Source organism: Sus scrofa, chromosome 13 (assembly GCF_054392235.1).
Source record: "Sus scrofa isolate SSC_HxYL_T2T_F1_AM1 chromosome 13, Sscrofa_HxYL_maternal_Yorkshire_Landrace_v2.0, whole genome shotgun sequence".
Taxonomy (NCBI): Eukaryota; Metazoa; Chordata; class Mammalia; order Artiodactyla; family Suidae; genus Sus; species Sus scrofa.
In genome coordinates, this window is record NC_139395.1 from 30052344 (window position 1) to 30071396 (window position 19053).

The following is a 19053-nucleotide window of genomic DNA, read 5'->3' on the forward strand; positions in this document are numbered from 1 at the left end:
TGTTGAGGAGGACTGGGCTTGCAGAGCCTTTTTAAATGACTGTGCTGATATGCAGAACATAATAATTGCTAATCAAAGCATGGAGACCTGGAAGGCTGAGCAGTCCATTGATAACAGTACCTGCCCATCAAGTAGTCTTGTCCCAGCAGGGGCCATTAACTCACCTTTTTGCAATCCTGGGCAACTTCATGTTTCTTCCATCACAGTGGAGATGTTAAGAGATCCTTCCATAAAGCTGTATTTAAGGTAGTTGTACTTAAAATAGCTATTAGACCAAAGCCAAGATAGCCAACAGTGATTCAAAAAACAAATTGGCTTTAGATATGAAATTGTGTGGAGTTCCTGAGCTTTGTATTATTCTAAACGTTAAGTAACAAAGATGTTTGCATCTGCAAGAGGAGGAAGGCTCATGAAGTGCTCTGTTGAGAACAGATAGAGTGGGAGTTCCTGTCGTGGCGCAGTGGTTAACGAATCCGACTAGGAACCTTGAGATTGTGGGTTCGGTCCCTGCCCTTGCTCAGTGGGTTAACGATCCGGCGTTGTCCTGAGCTGTGGTGTAGGTCGCAGACGCGGCTCGGATCCTGTGTTGCTGTGGCTCTGGCGTAGGCCAGAGACTAGAGCTCCGATTCGACCCCTAGCCTAGGAACCTCCATATGCCGTGGGAGCAGCCCAAGAAATAGCAAAAAAAAAAAAAAAACCCCAAAAAACAAAAACAAAACAAAACGAAGAACAGATAGAGTGGTGTCTCCTCTGTGAGGGTGGTTTCCATTCTAAAGTCCTGGGGGAAGTTAGATCTTGCATACAATTATGATTACCCTTGAAAATCGCTTCAATTTCAAATTAAGTTCATTACTGTTTTGTATATACACCTATATACAACATAATATAATATATAGTATATAAAATATGCAGTATCCTATAGCGTATTGTATAATATGTGCATATAACATGCACCACATATTATTTATATTTAATATGTAATGTATAATTTATATTCACTGCGTATTATGTATAGGTATTATATAGTATAATATATATAATATGTAGAATATTGTACATACTTGTATATTATACATATTAGTAGATATTCATATATTTATAGTATATGAACATAATATAAAAACATAAATAATGCATAGAAGCGCATTTATAGTATATAACATATATTATCCAGAATACATAATGTTTGAATTGTATATGTATATGAACTCTGTAAGTCTATAAATTTCTATAGATGTATATGCACATTCAAAATATTTTATGGAATTTTAATTATATAAGAAAATACCCTTTATTTGAAATCCCAGACATTATGGCACATGTGATTAGCTCCTCTCTACCTCAAGGCTTTGCTCTAGAGGAGAAAGTGCCTTCTCATGGCTCCAGTTGGGATATCCTCATTTTAGCTCTGCATACAGGTACAATTTGAGTTCAGCATTTGGCATTATGTTAGCTTTTCTGCCCAAATGCTATGAATTTAAGCTATACATAAATACAGGGTACCGTTCTTAACTTTGGACCAGAGTAATTTGGCAGCATGAGAAGCCAAAGACATTGCTGGTCTGCTATAAATGGCTTCAGGAATGGCAATTGTTGAGTGTCTACTCAAAGAAAAACTGAGTATTCCAGATTAATGGATGATATTTTCAATTATCATAATTTATTTACTCTTATTTTAACCATCATAAAAATGATAATCCACCAGTTATGCCTGAAACTGAATACTAAAACCAGAGGAGACACGTGTTGGCATGGATTTCATTTCAGCCAGTCACCTCCAATTATGAACCAGTTAGTTCTGTGTTTATGACCTGCTGCAAAAATGCATGCGAATATTACATATGTCAGATATTATGTAAATCACTAGTTATCAGTGCTGCACACTCCATTTTCCTACAGACTCCATTCGATTTTCATAAACTACTGTTTCTCAGAAATGTTTAGAATTTCCCTTTCCAATGACCTCTGTTTAATTGAGTATATAATATGCCTTCTCTTTTCATTGTAGTTAAGAAGCAAAATAGGCCACCTTGCAAACTAAATTTCTTTCTGTCCTTGCAGAAGATGATAGAATAGGGGTATTTTTTGATTTGGTGGTAATTTTTTTTTTTTTTGCTCTGATTTTTTCTGTACTGACTATAAAGAATTGAAATTAGTTTTTGAGTGAAGGTCTTGGAATCGTTTTTGTTCTATTAGACTCATATCTTATATCTGATCATGAAAAAGTAAATATTGGGGGGGGGAGAGGGAAAGGTCCAGATCAGGAAATGTAGAAAAACAAATTGTTTCAAATAAAAATTTCCATTTGGTTCTCCCTAAGATTTGTCCATAGCGTGTACAAAGAAACTGATAGCCGGGTGAGCACAGCACTCACCTTCTCCGATGACAGCACTCTCTTAATTGTCATTTTAGTTTGTTCGGAATGACAGGAATAAAACAGAAAACATGAGTTGTGTGTGGAATGAGTAGAGTTCATCAAGTCTATTAAAAATTCTAATGACATGAAAGCCAATTATTGTGACTTCAGGTGGTTGTTCTGAATGCACTTAGATACGTGACAGCTGAGGTAAACATTTCAGCCCCAGACAGTTCCATTAATTAATTACCACTCAGGATTCTAAAGTTTTGTTTAGATGCTTCAAGAGCCATGTGGAATACTTATAAGATGCATAAATCCAGACAGGCAAACTAAGTACTTAACATTTTTTTCCATGCAATTCTTCAACATTTATTTATTAAAGCTCTGATTTAAAAATATTTTACCCCAGACTCCATTTTCCCCTACAGAAACTTATGTAGAAAACAATCTATAGCAACTTAAAAAGGAATGTGTCTGAAGAGGGCAGCCTTTCCACAATGTCTTAGAATTTACTGCACTTAAATACACATTGCATTGGGTAGTTAATTTCTTTTGTGATTTAATGCTTGTGAATGCTTTTATACATGGTGGCCCTAAATCCCACTTGCTTAAAACTAGGCTCAATTCTCCTTCTCACCTCCCTCCTATATATATATTTTTTTAAGTTTCAAATAATATAGATGGGAACAAAATTCATCTAAATAGATGGGTATATTTAGAAAACATTTCACCCCCAATTTGACTGTTTTAATAGAATACAGTTGCTTATTTCTACATAGAAGTTTTAAACTTTATAGTTAAGTTCTTCCTCATTTTAAGAAAAATGAAATATTTAATTTCCCAGAGAGAGAACAACTACAGTGTATTTTTCTACCTAAAAGGCCTACAAGAAGGATAAGCCACATGACAATTTTCAGGAAGAGTCATAAAAGCCTTCTCTCTGACATATTCCATTCTGTCAGAGTAAAGACTTCAAACGTTTTCCACTTGTAAACACACTCATCCTGGAAGGTGTGCTAGCCAAGGAGGCTTTCTATATGGCATTTGCACAGAGGAAAAACTCTGTCCATTACAACAGCTGTGGCCATGCTCTTCGCACTGCCCACAGCCACATGGGCAGATCAGAGCCTTGCCACAGGTGTCCATGGTTGAGAGGCTCACTGCAGCTTAGGTGGCATGTGATGCTATTTTTGCAGAGAACTTCATCCTACCACCCTATTTCGATGAAAATAAAGAGATGGAGGAAATCCTAGGATAAAAATGAAGAGCTGGACAGTCTCTCAGGACATGTTCTTATCGGGAATGCATTCTGAGAGTTACATGTCTCGTGTGATGAAGGAGAGTCAGGGAGACAGAAAGGGGACTGTAGTTTGACGAAAGGGGTGTGATTAAACCACTCCTAAAATTCAGGAGTCACCAATGCTCTAATCAGGCTTTGAAAAGTTTGAGCTTTGAGAAGCTTTGTTGATTTTAGTCTTGGTGGTATCTAAGCTCAGGAAATTCCGACTATCCTGAGGATTCTCATGGCTTTGAGGAAGAAATGTCTGGGTTGGAATTCTGGCTAGAGGTAGCCCCATTCTGGGAAACTGGCTTTTAGCCTGTGGCCAGATTTTCCCACTCAACATTGTCCACCACATAGTATCATTAATATGAAGGTGGGCTGAAAATATAATAAGTAACATAAATATTGATATACTTACATTGTCACAGAAAGTTTGACTTTAGTTTAACCTCCCTAATTTATAGATTAGCAGAAATGACTTGGCTAATGCCACATAATTAGAATTATTTCCAGGAGTAAAAAAAAAAAACTGCTTCCCAGATTTTTTTTCTCACATACCTTGTGTGGCAGGCAGCCTCCAAGATAGACTTGATTTCTCTCTCCTGGAATTCACTCCCTATCCCTTCCTACATTGTACCAAGGATGGTCTGTTTTCTCAGCAATCATCAATAATCATGGGAAAAAAATGAGGAAATTCAACATTTCTTCTGTTTAGGAGAACTTTGATGATGGCAGGAACCACTGTGTTTTATAAGTTTGTAACACACCTTGCCAAAAAATCTTTAATTTGCTCATTTGACCAATAAAATCAAATTTTAAGTCAAAGATATGTTAATTCTTTGACATTGTCTAGAGGTAATGGGCAAATCCATAACTTCCTAATATGATGGTTTCCAAACTACAAGTTTCAAATATAGCAATCACTTCTGGAATGGGAGTTAGGGAAGGTGGAAGACACAGAAGAATGTGGTCAGGTGTCAGTTTTCACAAAACAAGCAAACACAAAAAGCCAAACACTTAAAAAAAAACTGTGGTGTAGTTGATTTACAATATTATATTAGTTCTCATTAGTTTTAGGTATACAACATAGTGATTCAAAATTTTTGCAGATACTTATAGTTATTATAAATAATTGGCTATTTCCCCTGTGCAATAAATAATATCCTTGTATTCTAGGTATTTTAAACATAGTAGTTTGTACCACTTAATCCCCTATCCCTTTATTGCCTCTTTCTCCTTCCTTTCCTAAGTGGTAACTACTAGTTTATTCTCTACATCTGTGAGTCTCTTTCTGTTTTATTATATTCATTCATTTTATCTTTTAGATTTCAGATGTAAATGATAACATATAATATTTGTCTTTGACTTACTTCACTAGGCACAATGCTCTCCTAGTCCCTCCATGTGCTGCAGATAGCACTATTTCATTCCTTTTTATGCTTAAGTAATATTCCATCGATTGTATTCACCACATCTTTATCCCTTCATCTGTTGATCAACACTTAGGTTGCTTTATTATCTTTGCTATTGTAAATAATGCTGCTATGAACATTGAGGTGCTTTTATCTTTTCGAATTAGTATTTTTATTTTCTTTGGCTATATGATTGGGGTTGAGTTGCTGGATCACATGGTAGTTCTATTTTTAGTTTTTTGAGAAACCTCTATATTTTTTCCACATTGGTTGTGCCATTTTACATTCCCACCAGTGGTGTTCCAGGGTTCTCTTTTCTCCACAGCAATGCCAATGTTTTTCATGATCTTATGATGACTAGCCATTCTGACAGGTATGAGGTGATATTTCAATGTGGCTTTAATTTGCATTGCTCTAATGACTATCAATGTTGAGCATCTTTTCATGTGCCTGTATGTCTTCTCTGGAAAAAATTTCTATTTGGGTCTTCTGCCCTACTTTATTTATTTATTTTTTTAATGTTGAATTGTAGTAGCTGTTTGTATATCTTGGGTATTAACCCCTTATCAGATACATAGTTTGCAAATATATTCTCCCATTCAGTAGATGGTCTTTTCATTTTGTTAATGGTTTCCTTTGCTGTGCAAAAGCTTTAGAGGTTGGTCAGGTCTCATTGTTTACGTTTCCTTTTATTTCCTTTGCCTTAGGAGGCAGATCCAAATATATATCTATACATACACATATCTATCTATCTATCTATCTATCTATATATATCAAAGACTGTTCCTTCTAGGTTTTCTTCTAGGAGTTTTATGGTTTCAGGCCTTATATTTAGGTATGTAATCCATTTGAGTGTATTTTTGTATATGGTATGAGGAAATCTTCTAATTTAATTCTTTAATATATAGTTGTCTAATTTTCCCTGCACTGCTTATTGAAGACTGTCTTTTCTCCATTGTATATCCTTTCCTTCTTTGTTACAGATTAATTGACCACAAGTGCGTGGGTATATTCCTGGGCTCTCTATTCTCTTACATTGATCCATTTCTTTTATCATTGTCATAATTTTCTGAGTACAAGTCTTTTGTATTTTTAGGTAGGTATTTTATTTTGGTTTTTTGGAGGGATTATAAATGGAATTGTTTCTTTAATTTCTCTGATAGTTCATTGTTAGTATATAGAAGTGAAATGCATTCAAATTTCTAATTTTCTATCCAGCAACTTTATTAAATTCATTTTATGAGTTCTAGTAGTTTTTTGGTGGTGTCTTTGGGATTTTCTATATATAGTAATATGTCATCTGCAAATAGTGACAGTTTATTTTCCATTCTAATTTGAATTACCTTTATTTATTTTTCTTGTCTAATTGCTGTGGCTAGGATTTCCAATATTATGTTGAATAAAAGTGGTGAGAAGGGGCATCCTTATCTTGTTCCTGATCTCAGAGTAAATGCTTTCAGATTTTCACTGTTGAGTATGATGTTATCTGTGGGGCTATTATATATGACTTATATTATTTAGTTGAAGTATATTCCCTCTGTACCCAATTCCTGAGGTGTTTTTATCATAAGTGGATGTTGAATTTTGTCAAAGCTTTTTCTGCATCTACTGAAATGATCACTTTTTAAAAAATTCTTCAGTTTGTTCATGTGGTTATGACCTCGAATGATTTGTGGATATGGAACCATTCTTATATCCCTGGGATAAATCCCACTTGATCAGGGTATATGATCCTTTTAAAGTATTGTCAGATTTCAGTTTGCTAAAAATTTTTTTGAAGATTTTTGAATCTGTGTTTATAGTTGATATTGGCCTATAATTTTCTTTTTTTTTTTTTTTTGCTGCCTGGTCTTGAATGTCTGTTTCCTTTCCCAGGTTAGGGAACTTTTTAGCTATAATGTCTTCAAATATGTTTTCCATCCTTTTTTTTTCTTTTGTCCTTTTGGGACCCCTGTAATGTGAATGCTTGTAGGCATGATGTTGTGCAAGAGGTCTCTTAAAACTGTCCTAATTTCTTTTTATTCTTTTTTTCCCAATTTATCCTCAGTGTTTTCTACTATTCTGTCTTCTAGCTTACTGATCCTCTGTATCATTTAGTCTACTGTTGATTCCTTTTAGTGTATTTTTCATTTCAGTTATTCTTCATTTATGTTTGGTTATTCTTTACATATTTTCTTAGAGCTTTAACTTTTTTTAAAAAACTTCTCTTTTCTGGTTCTGTGCATTCATTCTCATCCCAAGTTCTTTGACCATCTTTATGATCATTACTCTGAACTCTTTCTTCAGTAGATTACCTACCTCCACTTCACATAGTTCTTCTTTTGGGGTTTTATCTTATTCTTTTGTTTTTAACATGTTCCTCTATCACCTTATTTTGCCTAACTCCTTTTTATTTCCATGTGCCTAGTAGGTTGGTTATGTTTCCCAACCTTGGAGATGTGGCCTTTTACAGGATACATCCTTTGCTTCTCAGCAGTACACTCACCTCTGGTCACTAGAGCTGTATTCTCTAGGGGTGCCCACTATGTCAGCTTGATGGGTCCTTTTGTTATTGTGGGTTTACTACTCTGGGCAGTCTGATAGAGCTGGCTGGCCCCATGTCCAGATGGTTGTCAGGCCCTGCCTTGTGCCAAGACTATTAGCCAGTGATTGGCCAGGCTGGGTCATGAGGCAACTGACTGCAGATACCTGGGTGGCCATAAGGCCAGTGCTGACCAACTGGTGGGTGTAATCAGAGTCCAGGGAATCCTGGGGGTGCTTCCTGACAACTGATGTGTACAGAAAGGTCCTGGGACTAGTGCCATCCCACTGATAGGCAGATCCAGGTCTTGAGGTCTTGCTGCAGAGCTAGGGATCCCAATGCTGGTGTTGAAACACTGGTGGGTGTGGCCAATTCATGACATAGCTGGCTATGGGGTTTGGGATGTCCTAAACTTGTGTTGGTTTGCTGGTGGACAGGGCTTTGACCTAGCTGGCCCCTGGGCTGGTGTTGGCCTGATGGTGTTGGGCCAGGTCCTGCCATGGCAGGCTGCAAGGCTGCACTTGTTCTGGGGCTCATGTCGTGCTATTTGTGGTTGAGGATTTGTTTCAAGCAGGCTTGATGGGGGTGAAACTGTGCCCCAGGGGATTCTGGGACTAGAATGGGCCTACTTATGGGTAGAGCTGTGTCCTAGGATCACTGGTAGTAGGTCCAAATGTCTCCCAGGTCTAGTGCTTGTGCACTGTTTCTTGGGGCTGGGTTCTGAGTCCTCTGATGGGAAGGGCCATGTCTAAGGTTGGCTGTGTGCTCAGGGAGTCTTAAAGCAGTCTGTCTGCTGGTATACATGGCTGTGTCTCCACTCAGTTGTTTTCCCTAAAGTGTCTCAGTATTGGTGCCTACAGGGTGAGGGTGGGGCTGGATCCTGAACTAGAGGGAGGATTGCAAAATGATTCTTGCCAATAGAAGTCCCAGGTAGTATAGTGAGATTCCAAAAAGGACTGGCACCAGCGTCTGTCTCCAAGCTGAGCTGCAGCTGCCTCCTACCTCTCCAGAAGACTCTCCAAGACCAACAGGTGGGTCTGACCCAGGCTGTTTTCAAATGACTACTTCTTCCTTGGGCCCTGGAATGTGTGATGTTTTGCTGTGTCCCTTAAGAGTAGAGTCTTTATTTTCTCTAATCCTGAGACTCTTCAAAGGGGGCTTCACTGGCCCTCAAAACCAAATGGAACTTGTCTTCTTAGTGCAGGACCCCCAGGCTGGGGAGCCTGGAGTGAGACCTGAACTCCTCACTCCCTGGGGAGAACCTCTGCAACTGTAATTATCCTTCTGTTCGCAGGTTACCCTCTGGAGGTGTAGGTCTTGACTTTACTAACTCTGCCCCTCTGACCTATCTTGTTGTAGTTCCTCCTTTATGTATTTATCTGTAGAATATTTTCTTCTGGTATGTTCCATTCTTTTTCATTGACAGTTGTTCTGTAAATAGGTGTAATTTTGATGTGTCTGTGGGAGGAGGTGAGCTCAGATAGGAGGTCTTTCTATTCTTCCATCTTGGGAACCCAAACCAAACACTTCCAAAATTTTCTATCTTTGGGGCTACAGTATGTGTAAAAATCAAGGTATTATTTGAAGTGTTCATTGACACTCCACATTCTAAGCCAGTTTGTTGAGGAGTTAGAATCAAATTGTTCATTTAGGCTGATATACACTGCAAACTAGGTAACTCATTTTTCCTTAAGTATGTTTTACTGAAGACTAAGTCACTGAGTTATTGATAGATATTCAATAAAAATACAAGTAGAGAGGGAGAGGGAGGGAGAAGGGGGAGTAAAAGGGAATACAGAAGAAAATTGTTAAGTAAGTAATGAGGTCCTTTGGAAACTGGGTTGAACAAACTGATCCATGGATAAGTCTTTGGAACAGAAATTCTTAATGCATATTATATGTCAAAATGCATTGTAATTCTTCAAGGGAAAGGTTGGAGTCTTGTCCTTTGTGTTTGTCTTTCTGCTTTCCTGGTACTTAAACATTCCAGTGAGGGACAAGAATAATAAACAGACTCTAGCCTGTGGACCAAGTCTGACCCAAGACTGTTTTCACAAATCAGTTTTTATTGGAACCTGGTTACACCCATTCACATTGTCCATGGCTACTGTCTTGGTACTATGGCAGAGTTGAGTCATTGTGAAAGAGGCCAGATGGCCTGTAAAGCCTAAAGTATTTACTCTGTGGCCTATTGCAGAAAAATTGTGCTGACCCCTGAGTTGGATCAATTGGGAAATATAGCATTTCCCCAAACTAACCAAAGAACTATTTTTCAGTAGGTTGCTTTGCAGGTCTAGTTTCTGTACAGCACATATTCTGTATGCTTCCCTTCCTTAATACTTTAAAAGCAGAGTTCTCTCACTGCCCTGCCCTGTTGTGCAGTTGCTAGAGGAGGGTTTCAGTGTCTCTGAGATGTGGAGTGTCAGACGAACCCAGCAGCTCAAGTGAATCAGTTCTTTTTTGTTGAGATACAGCAAGATCAAGTTGAGTTATAGCGAAAGCTGCATCATAACAGGAATCTTATCATTTATTTACTGAGCATCCTGTTTGCTGTTTTTAGTCTTGCGCAGGAAGAGAGCTGGAGGTTACCTTATGCTCATATCTTCAGGGACTTACAGTTTTCTCTCCTTGAAGAAAGGGACTGTAAAACATGTTAACAACGTGGAAATTCAGGGACTTCGTTTTTTCAAAAGACAAAAAAAGGAAAAAAATCCTGAAACTTCTTTTTTCCATCAGTCACAAGAATAGTGTTTTCTTCCCCTTCGGTATGATTCACAGGATGTTAAATGCTTTCTACAGACTTCTACTTGTAAGAGGTGAATTATTTTTCTGTTAGTAAGGTGAATTAGTTATTCATTTCTGTGTAACAAATCACCCCCAAATTTAACAGTTGAATAACATATATGAATTTACCTTGTGCACCTTCTGAATGTAGGGGACATGTGATCAGTCTGGCTTGGTGGTTTGCTATCAGCGTCTCTCTTGAAGTTAGAGTCAAGCTTTTAGCCAGGGCTGCAGGGTCAACCTTCAGGGTCAGCCATATGGCTGTTTACAAGTGGTTTTGACTTCTCACACGGTGAGGTTCTCCACAGGGTGGCTTGTTGATATGGCCCCTCCCTCAGGAAATCATCCAAGAGTGAAGGAACAGCCTAAGTTAGAACCAAACCTAGTAAGTGACATGTCATCATCTCTACTGCATTCTGAGGGTGAAACATACCAGCCATGGTACATTGTGGAGGGGGCTCAAATTGGTGTGAATACCAAGACCCAGGGGATTGTTGGAGGCCATCTTGGAGCCTGGAGACTATACTCTGGTCATTTAAAGCAGCATCTATTGGTGAAAAAAACCTCTCATATCCTCACTCCTTGCCTCTGGCCTAGGACACTCAAAACCCAAGGCTGAGGACTTGCCCAGGCAAGACCATTGTAGCCTGCAGAGCTCCTTTTTTGTAACTGAGAATTAGATATCCTTCCTAAGATATTTGACTTCTGCTTGTTGGGAAATTGCCCTAAATTTATTACAGTAGGGCACTTTACTATTTCTGCTGTAAAAGTGTTATAATATACCAGTGTATGATTCTTCGTTAGGTTGCCAGTGGCTACCCCATGAATGGTGCAGTCTGCATAGATGTGCTCTGGAAGGAGCAACTCTTCTTCCTGTAGTAGAGTTTTGGATTTGTTAGCTTTCCTCGCTGTACCACCTGCTCTTTGAGGGTAAGAACTGAGTCTCCTCATTCATTCATTGTTTCAGCTCATATTGACTGAGACACTGCTGTGTGCATGGTAGTAAAAGGGGGAGGGTTAAAAAAAAAGAGATGTGCAAAGAACATAAGAACCCTGCTCTCCTGGTACTTACAATCTAGTGAATGATGCAAACAATGTACAACCAAGAAAGTACAAGAACAGATAATTTTATATTAGTCATAGGAGCTGTGAACAGTGACAGTGAGTGGGTTTGCCTGTAGTTCTTTGGGGAGGAGCAGAAGAAAAGCATCATTGGGAGAATTTCATCCATCTTCATAAGGCATGTTGCCAATGGAGTGCTTTGCACATAGTAGATTTGTAAAAAGTGCCTGTCAAGTTAAAGTATTAGAGATCAAAGGACTAATAAAACCCCAGGAGAATCATTTTGATTTCAGTATGTACACGTAGTACTTTTACTTCTAGAGGAAGATGAAGCCTGTGTTGTTTTGACATCTGTTTTTTTGCAAACCAAGTACCAAGACTTAGTTAGGTCTCCTTAAACCAGACTCAGCTATTTCACATCTGTCTCTGAATAATGAATAAAACCAAGAGACAAAGCCTATATTGAATGCAGTTAGTAAATCAACTTTTGGTACTTAATTGTATTAAGATTTTTCTCTTTAATTTTTTTTGCATTGAAACTAGTTTTGATTTATTTTATTTTGCATTTTGTGATAGAATGTGGACACAATGAGTAACTCACCCAGTTTCTGGTTTCACAGCTTCAGAGGGAGGAGCATGGAGATTTTGGGAGTGGCCGAGGAAGGCAGTTACTTGATGGAAACTAGGAAGCTAGGGCATGCAGAGAAATGTTAAAGAAAACTGGTTGATTTGGTGGAGCAAAGAATACCAAAGGATGGTTAGTATTAAGAAGAGAGGGAGATTATGGGAGCTGCTAGTCATGTACCTAATGATCTGAGCTTTTATTGAAACTGGGGAGATGTAGCTTTTAGGTAGCCTGCCTTACCCAACTCTTAGGATTTTCTTTAGCATTAGGAATGGGCTAAAGCTCCTTTTCTGAGCTATTTAGGTTCAGAGTTTTGGGATTCTCTAATTGAACTCAATTCCTTATGAAAACGAGGGTAATCAGTTTGTGATTGCATTCATCAAGGACAGGGAGGATAGAGACTCTTTTCTTATCTATCTCATGGACACTAACCATGTAGGCCCTCAGTAAATGTTGAACCAGTGTAGCGACACAGATTGGAACAGGTGTCCCAGAATATCTCAACTGTGATGAGGAAACCATGCTGGTCTTTCAAGGGCAAGATTGTTAAAGAGATTCCAGAACTTCACCCTATGCTTTATTTTTTTCTTTATCAATTTTCTTTTCTTAGCTTACCTGGTATGCATCCTTACTTGTGATTTTTTTTTTTCTTTTTCTTTTCTTTTTCCTTTTTTTTTGAAGTTCTTTATTAAGGTGTGTGTGGGTAGATCCTTTGCCACTTGTACTTTTGAGTCATCTCTCTATACCTTGCTTATTAAAAATGTTACTGCTGTCTAGGTTATTTGCTTTTTTGGTCTTGTTTCTTGCATGAGTCATCTCCTTGGAGTTGGGAACACGATTTTCCATCTGAAGTTAAAATTCCAGAAGCCATATCTGTCATCCAGAGTTCAATCTGTCTGAATAACCCACATTAGTTCCTGGATCATATTTGTCAGTGTCTTTTTGTGCTAAGATGTTAAATTCAGATGTTCATCTCCCAACACTATTATTGGTATTTCCTTTTTTGTTCTTCAAATACACTCAAGGTTTTAATGCAGGAAAAACTCTGACTACTGAAAAATGTACATGTTCTCCAAGCTCCTTGTATGATGGTGATGGGCAATTAGACTTGGCAGAAGTTGCCTGAGCAAAGGACAGTTGTGGGATGGAGAACACCAGCCGCTGCCTGGCTGGCTGGCTGTCTTTCCATAGCATCTGGCAGCTGTCCTCAATTGTGAGGAAGTTTGGTTTGTCTTCCAGGTGTCTGCATAGTAGCACTGTCTGCATGCTTATACCATAAAATGTTCTCCATCCTTCTCCTCCTGAACTCCTTTCTCTATGATATGAGTAACCTGCACTTCCACAAGCCTCACCAGCCTGGGAAAAGGCAAGAGAAGATGCAAAGTAGGGCAAATATTTGAGTCTCAACATCTCTTTGACGTCTAGCTTCTGCCTGTTTTGATAGGTCCTCTGGCTCTTTCAAAGTGTGCCCCACAGTATGCATTCCCATGATTTTTTTGTGGATTGACATGCACTCAAAACTCTCAAGTTCAAAGTGGCATCTGCCATTTTCCTTATTTCTTGCCCTAGTTACTTGAGCAATATCTTCTATGAGGCCATATGAATAAAACTCCACATCTGAATATCATAATGTCTGGGCCAATGGTACTACACTTTTAAGAAGTTAGAGTAGTACTACCAATTTTTGTGGATATTTGTCCTCAAAATGTGGCTTCTGTCACCAGTGTCTCCATACTAGCCAAAGTTGAATAGAGTTAAGTTTACTGAACCTGTTTGCTAATTGACTTGCTATTTACTGAGCATTTACTATATTCCAGGAAAAAGCATGCCTGGTTACACAAGTAAGTAAGATCCAATTGCCAACTTGCCACCCCACTCCCATCCTATAACCTTGTGGGATGTGCAGTCTACAAGAGAAAGTTGCATTTAGGAGATGGTTACTAGATAGTATGATGAGAGTTTTGATAAGGCGGGAGTGTGAATGTCTTGGAAACATATCTGTAGGGCAGAGCCCATTCTTGGTATTGAGCACAGGTTTTCTAAAGGTGGGGATGGGAGTGAATATCCAAACTGAAGCCCTTATCCACGCATTTAATTGGGCAGTGGTGGTTCAAAGTGCAATCTATATCAGTAGATTAAAACTCAGATTCTTTCTCCTCAAGCATCTTCTCACGGTTTGCAGAAATATTTCTCTGGAGTCTTAGAGTTCATTTTATTGGCTTAGAGAAAAATACTATCAATAATATCCTTGGGTTCTAGCCTCCACTCTTCATTGTTCTGTGCTTGTCTTTCAGTGCATGTTGCACCAAGAGAAGGGTGTGCTTGGATTACTCTTCCTTTTTCATTGCTCCTAAGATCTAATGTGAATCAGTTGAAGAGCCTCTTAAAAATGCAAATTGCTGGATCCCACTCCCAGAGATTTGTGAATTCCTGGGGTCAGAGAATTTTCTTTTAAACCAACAAGATACTTTATTTTGATCTGTGTGCTGCCCTTTGATTAACCACTGGCTGTTCGGGGCAGTAGTAGCAGGAAAACAAGAGCATGAACAATTAGTTATCTGGTTTGTCAGGTGAGTTTAAGCTGAAATCCAAACTACACATTATGGCTAGTTTATTAAAAAACGCATGAAGGAAACCCAACCAAGATTTCATGATTTGTGCCACAAGACTGATTTTTGAATACAGCCACCTCCATCAGAAGCTATGGTATAATTATGAATGTTGTTAGGACTTCACAATTTATCAATAATGTTGCCCAGTTGTTTAGCACTGGAAAGGACATGAAATATGTTAGGCTATAATTACCATTATAAAGTCAATCACACTTGTGTCAGTGCTGAAATACAGTGTGACTTTTAGGAACAAATTAAGCATGGGCATGGAAATATTGTGATGCTTATCAAGAGGAGATAGGGGTTTATTTTATATTTAGTTGTTACTCCATTCGAATCCACAAATACCTATCTACTGTATTTCCCAATTCAAGTTTCTTTAAGAAGTTGGGTCATAGTCTGTAGGTCACACATCTCACGTTTCTTTTAAATGTGTTTTGAATGTTAGTGCTCACATCTTGACTTTGATTCCCATACTTTTATTTTGATTCAAAAAACCCCCAAACTTTCAAGAAGATAAGTGTTGGTAAGAATGTGGAGAAAAGGGAACCCTTGGGTGTTGTTGGTGGGAAGGTAAATTGGTGCAGCCACTGTGGAAAAGAGTATGGAAATGATAAATAGAACTAACATATGGTCCAGCAATTCCACTGCTGGGTATATATCCAAAGAAAAATGAAAACAGGATATTGAAGAGATATATTATGGCAGCAACATTCACAATAACTGAGATATGGGAACAACCTAAGTGTTCATCAACCCTTAGGATTAAAAAAGAGGTGGTATATACACATACATGGAATATTATTCAGCCACAAGAAAGAAGGAAATCCTGCCATTGGTGACAACGTGAATGGACCTAGAGGGTGCTATGCTAAGTGAGATAAGTCAGACAGAGGAAGACAAACACTGCATGCTATCACTTATACGTGGAATCTAAAAGAGCTGAAATTGTAAAAACAGAGAGTGGAATGGTGGTTACCAGAGCCGAAAGCATTGGTTTAAGGGTACAAACTTGCAACTAGTAGATAAATAAGTCCTAGAGATCTAATGCACTGCATAGAGACTGTAGTCAACAATGTTCTATTATAAACTTCCATGTTGCTAAAAGACTAGATCTTAATTGTTCTCACAGCCTAAAAAAAAAAATTATGTGACATGACAGAAGTGTTACATTACAGTGGTAATCATAGTGCAATATATAAATGTATCAAATCAACATGCTATATACCCTAAATTGACACAATGTTATATGTCCATTATATCTCAATTAAAAAAAGCTTTATTTTTCACATAATATAAAATTTGTGTATTTATATATTTCTGTGTTTATTTTTGTCTTTTTAGGGCTCCACCCACAGTATATGGTAGTTCCTAGGCTAGGGGTTGAATCGGAGGTGTAGCTGCCAGCAACAACGCAGCAACGCAGACTCTGAGCCGCATATGTGACCTACACCACAATTGCCTACATCACGGCAATGCTGGGTTCTTAACCTACTGAGTAAGGCCAGGAATTGCACCCGCATCCTCATGGATATTAGTCAAGTTCCTTACTGCTGAGCCATGACAGGAACTCCTAAATATAAAATTTGGTGTTACAATTTCAGAAATCCATATTGTGACTTTGAACAATGATAGATGATCTTCTTAAGACATGATGTCTCAAAAATTAGTCTGATGGTGAATTCTAGAATCTTATGATTTAAAGACACTCTGCTGAAGCCCAAACTATTGGGCTGGAAAATCAGCCCACAGCCTCTTCTTAAAAGTACAGGGAAGACAGATTCTGCTGAAATATTTAGGAAAAGAACTTTTCTAGATTATGAACCTTATGTAGTTAACCGAGAGTTAAGAAAGTTTCTTTCACATTTTAAACATATAATATTAAAGGAATCTAATCTTTCCATGGAAAGTTAGTGTTGCCACTATAATTGGTAATCATTTATATACCCTAAAGTGAATCCATTAGAATCATTTAATTGAATGGGAAGGAAGCCAGGGACCTTATTGCACAATCAGGAAAGTGAGCATCGCAGAAGTCACGTGGTCCTTCAGTGGTAATGTCATTCCTGTGACTTCTCCTTGAGGACACATAATGAAGATTTGGTTTACCTTCTAGCTCCTCCTTGATGGTTCTCCCTTCATCCAAGTTGAAAAATGGAGCTGCTTCTCTCACACGTGCTGTCTGGTCTGATCCCATTAACTTCAGTGGGGCAGGAGAGACTTGGGGGCCTGAGGGCTGGTCCCAGCCCTGCCTCCTCTGTGGGCAGGTCCACAGGGAAGCAGAACAGAGCTGGCAGTACACAGCCATAGTCATAATGCTAGGCTTACTTTCCAGAGATTCAGGAAAGCTGTGGAAGTCAGCAAAGGCCAGCCTGGAATCACACAGGGAGTGCAGTGATGTGACTGCAGGGGTGGGGAATACTATATTGATCTATCGATTACTTTCCAAGGATGCTAATCACTCTCACATCTTCATGCCTCTGTTATCCTGGTCTCTCTGCCTGAAGCATTTACAAGCTTCTGAAGAAATGAAATCTTGTCATTTGACTCTTAATTTGAATGAATTTTCAGAGTGTATCATTACACCCCACAAGTAACCAAAAAAAGCCGCTATTATAGTCAATGACACATGAGGGTTTACGTAAAAGTAGCAGGTGGAGGTCATGGTTCAGCTGATGGAAAGATTAAGGATAGCATCTTAGTCTTTACCTCATGGTCACAAAATGGTTGCTCCAGCTTCTGTGTAGCATATCTTCATTTAGAGAGAAAGACGAGTGATGAGGAAGGTACAAACCTTATCTTTCCCCTTTGTCACAGAAGCAAAGGGTTTCCTAGAACCCACCACCACCCCCTGTCCACAGAAGAATTACAGATCATGTCCCACTGGTCATCTCTGGTGGGAAGAAATACTGAGAAAGTGAGTGTGTGGCTTTTCTAGCATCTAGGGTAGAAATAGGCAAAAGAATGATGAGAATGGTTTGGGTGAGCTCATCTACTATGAGCTTGTAGCATTTTACAAGTCCAGTTTTCTGGTAGCAGCAATGTGATCAAGTTGTGTTTTTTGTTTGTTTTTTTGTTTTTTGTTTTTGTCTTTTCTAGGGCCGCTCCCACGGCATATGGAATTCCCAGGCTAGGGGTCGAATAGGAGCTGTAGCCACCAGCCTACACCAGAGTTCCCAGGCTAGGGGTTGAATAGGAGCTATAGCCACCAGCCTACACCAGAGTGACAGCAACGTGGGATCCGAGCTGCCTATGCGACCTACACCACAGCTCATGGCAGCGCTGGATCCCCAACCCACCGAGCAAGGCCAGGGATCGAACCCGTAACCTCATGGTTCCTAGTCAGGTTCATTTACCACTGTGCCATGACGGCAACTCCTTTTTGTATGTGTGTGATCAAATCAAGTCTTAAATAGGATGGAGGATCTTTTTTAAGAATAACCAACTCACACATGACCTCATTTATCAACTTGGGTGTTTGTTTACCAGTTTTGTTTCAAACAGATAATGTGTCTTATTTTCTGCTTATTGAATGGATGCCTTACATGTACTCTACAAAGCACTTCACACCAATTATCATATTTCACCCTCACAGGAATTCTGTGACATAAACATGATTAGTCTGGGTTCATAGAAGAGAAAGTGGGTGACTTGGACCAGGAGAAACAACTAGTACAAACTGAGACTAAGATCCAGATGTGCTGACTTTAGTGTCCATATTATTATACTTGCTAAGGAGACATTGCTTTAAAAGAAATAAACTAATTTCGGTTCAGATAGAGTCTAAGATGTGTGAGATTTTGGAACTGTAGACACTGAAGAAATAATTTGTTGAGAGGACTATAAAGTGTATGACAGCATGACATCTCTTTTTCTTTCCTCTTTTTAGAGAACCTCATCCAGCAAGTCATCTGGTGTTCCTTCCTATAGCAGATGGTCAAGTTTCCAGCCACATCAGGTAAGATGCACTTTTAAAGAACTTTGATACCCTCATTTCCCTTGAGGTCTGCTCAGACTTTCAATTGTGTTGTCTCTGGGCAAATGTGGAGTGTGCCAGGCTGCTGTCTATTCTCACCTTGCAGGTGTGCCCCCCCCCCCACCCCCTTGACAAACGGCTGTGCTGTTCTTCTCTTTCTTTGGCTTCAAGTTTTGGGTCAGGGCTGTGACAAGGGGACAGCAACAGAAAAATCCTGAAGTTCCACCTTCAAAGCCCTCCTTGGTGGATAGCTGATGAGATCACCTCAGCAACAATTGGAAGTGAATTAAGCCTTTTTTTTTTTTTCCTTCAACTCAAGATGATCCCTTCTGCCTTTTTATTCCAGAAATGGCATATGCTCCCTGATGTGTGTGCATGTGTATGGACACAGGGCTCTGAGTGTGTATTCGATATATTAGC

At 38.9% G+C, this 19053-nt stretch overlaps 1 protein-coding gene across 12 annotated transcripts in view; it reads left to right on the top strand.

Annotated features, from left to right (window-relative positions):
• Positions 1-19053, top strand: part of RBMS3 (RNA binding motif single stranded interacting protein 3) — a 1488242-nt gene that overhangs the window by 308417 nt on the left and 1160772 nt on the right. For all 12 annotated transcript variants that reach the window (XR_014822551.1, XM_021069971.2, XM_084987319.1 and 9 more), the window contains exon 3: positions 18547-18615. Coding sequence is in view for 11 of the 12 variants with exons in the window: in XM_021069971.2 (XP_020925630.2) it covers positions 18547-18615 (69 nt within the window). In the remaining variant the exon portion in view is untranslated. The remainder of the gene's footprint in view (positions 1-18546; positions 18616-19053) is intronic.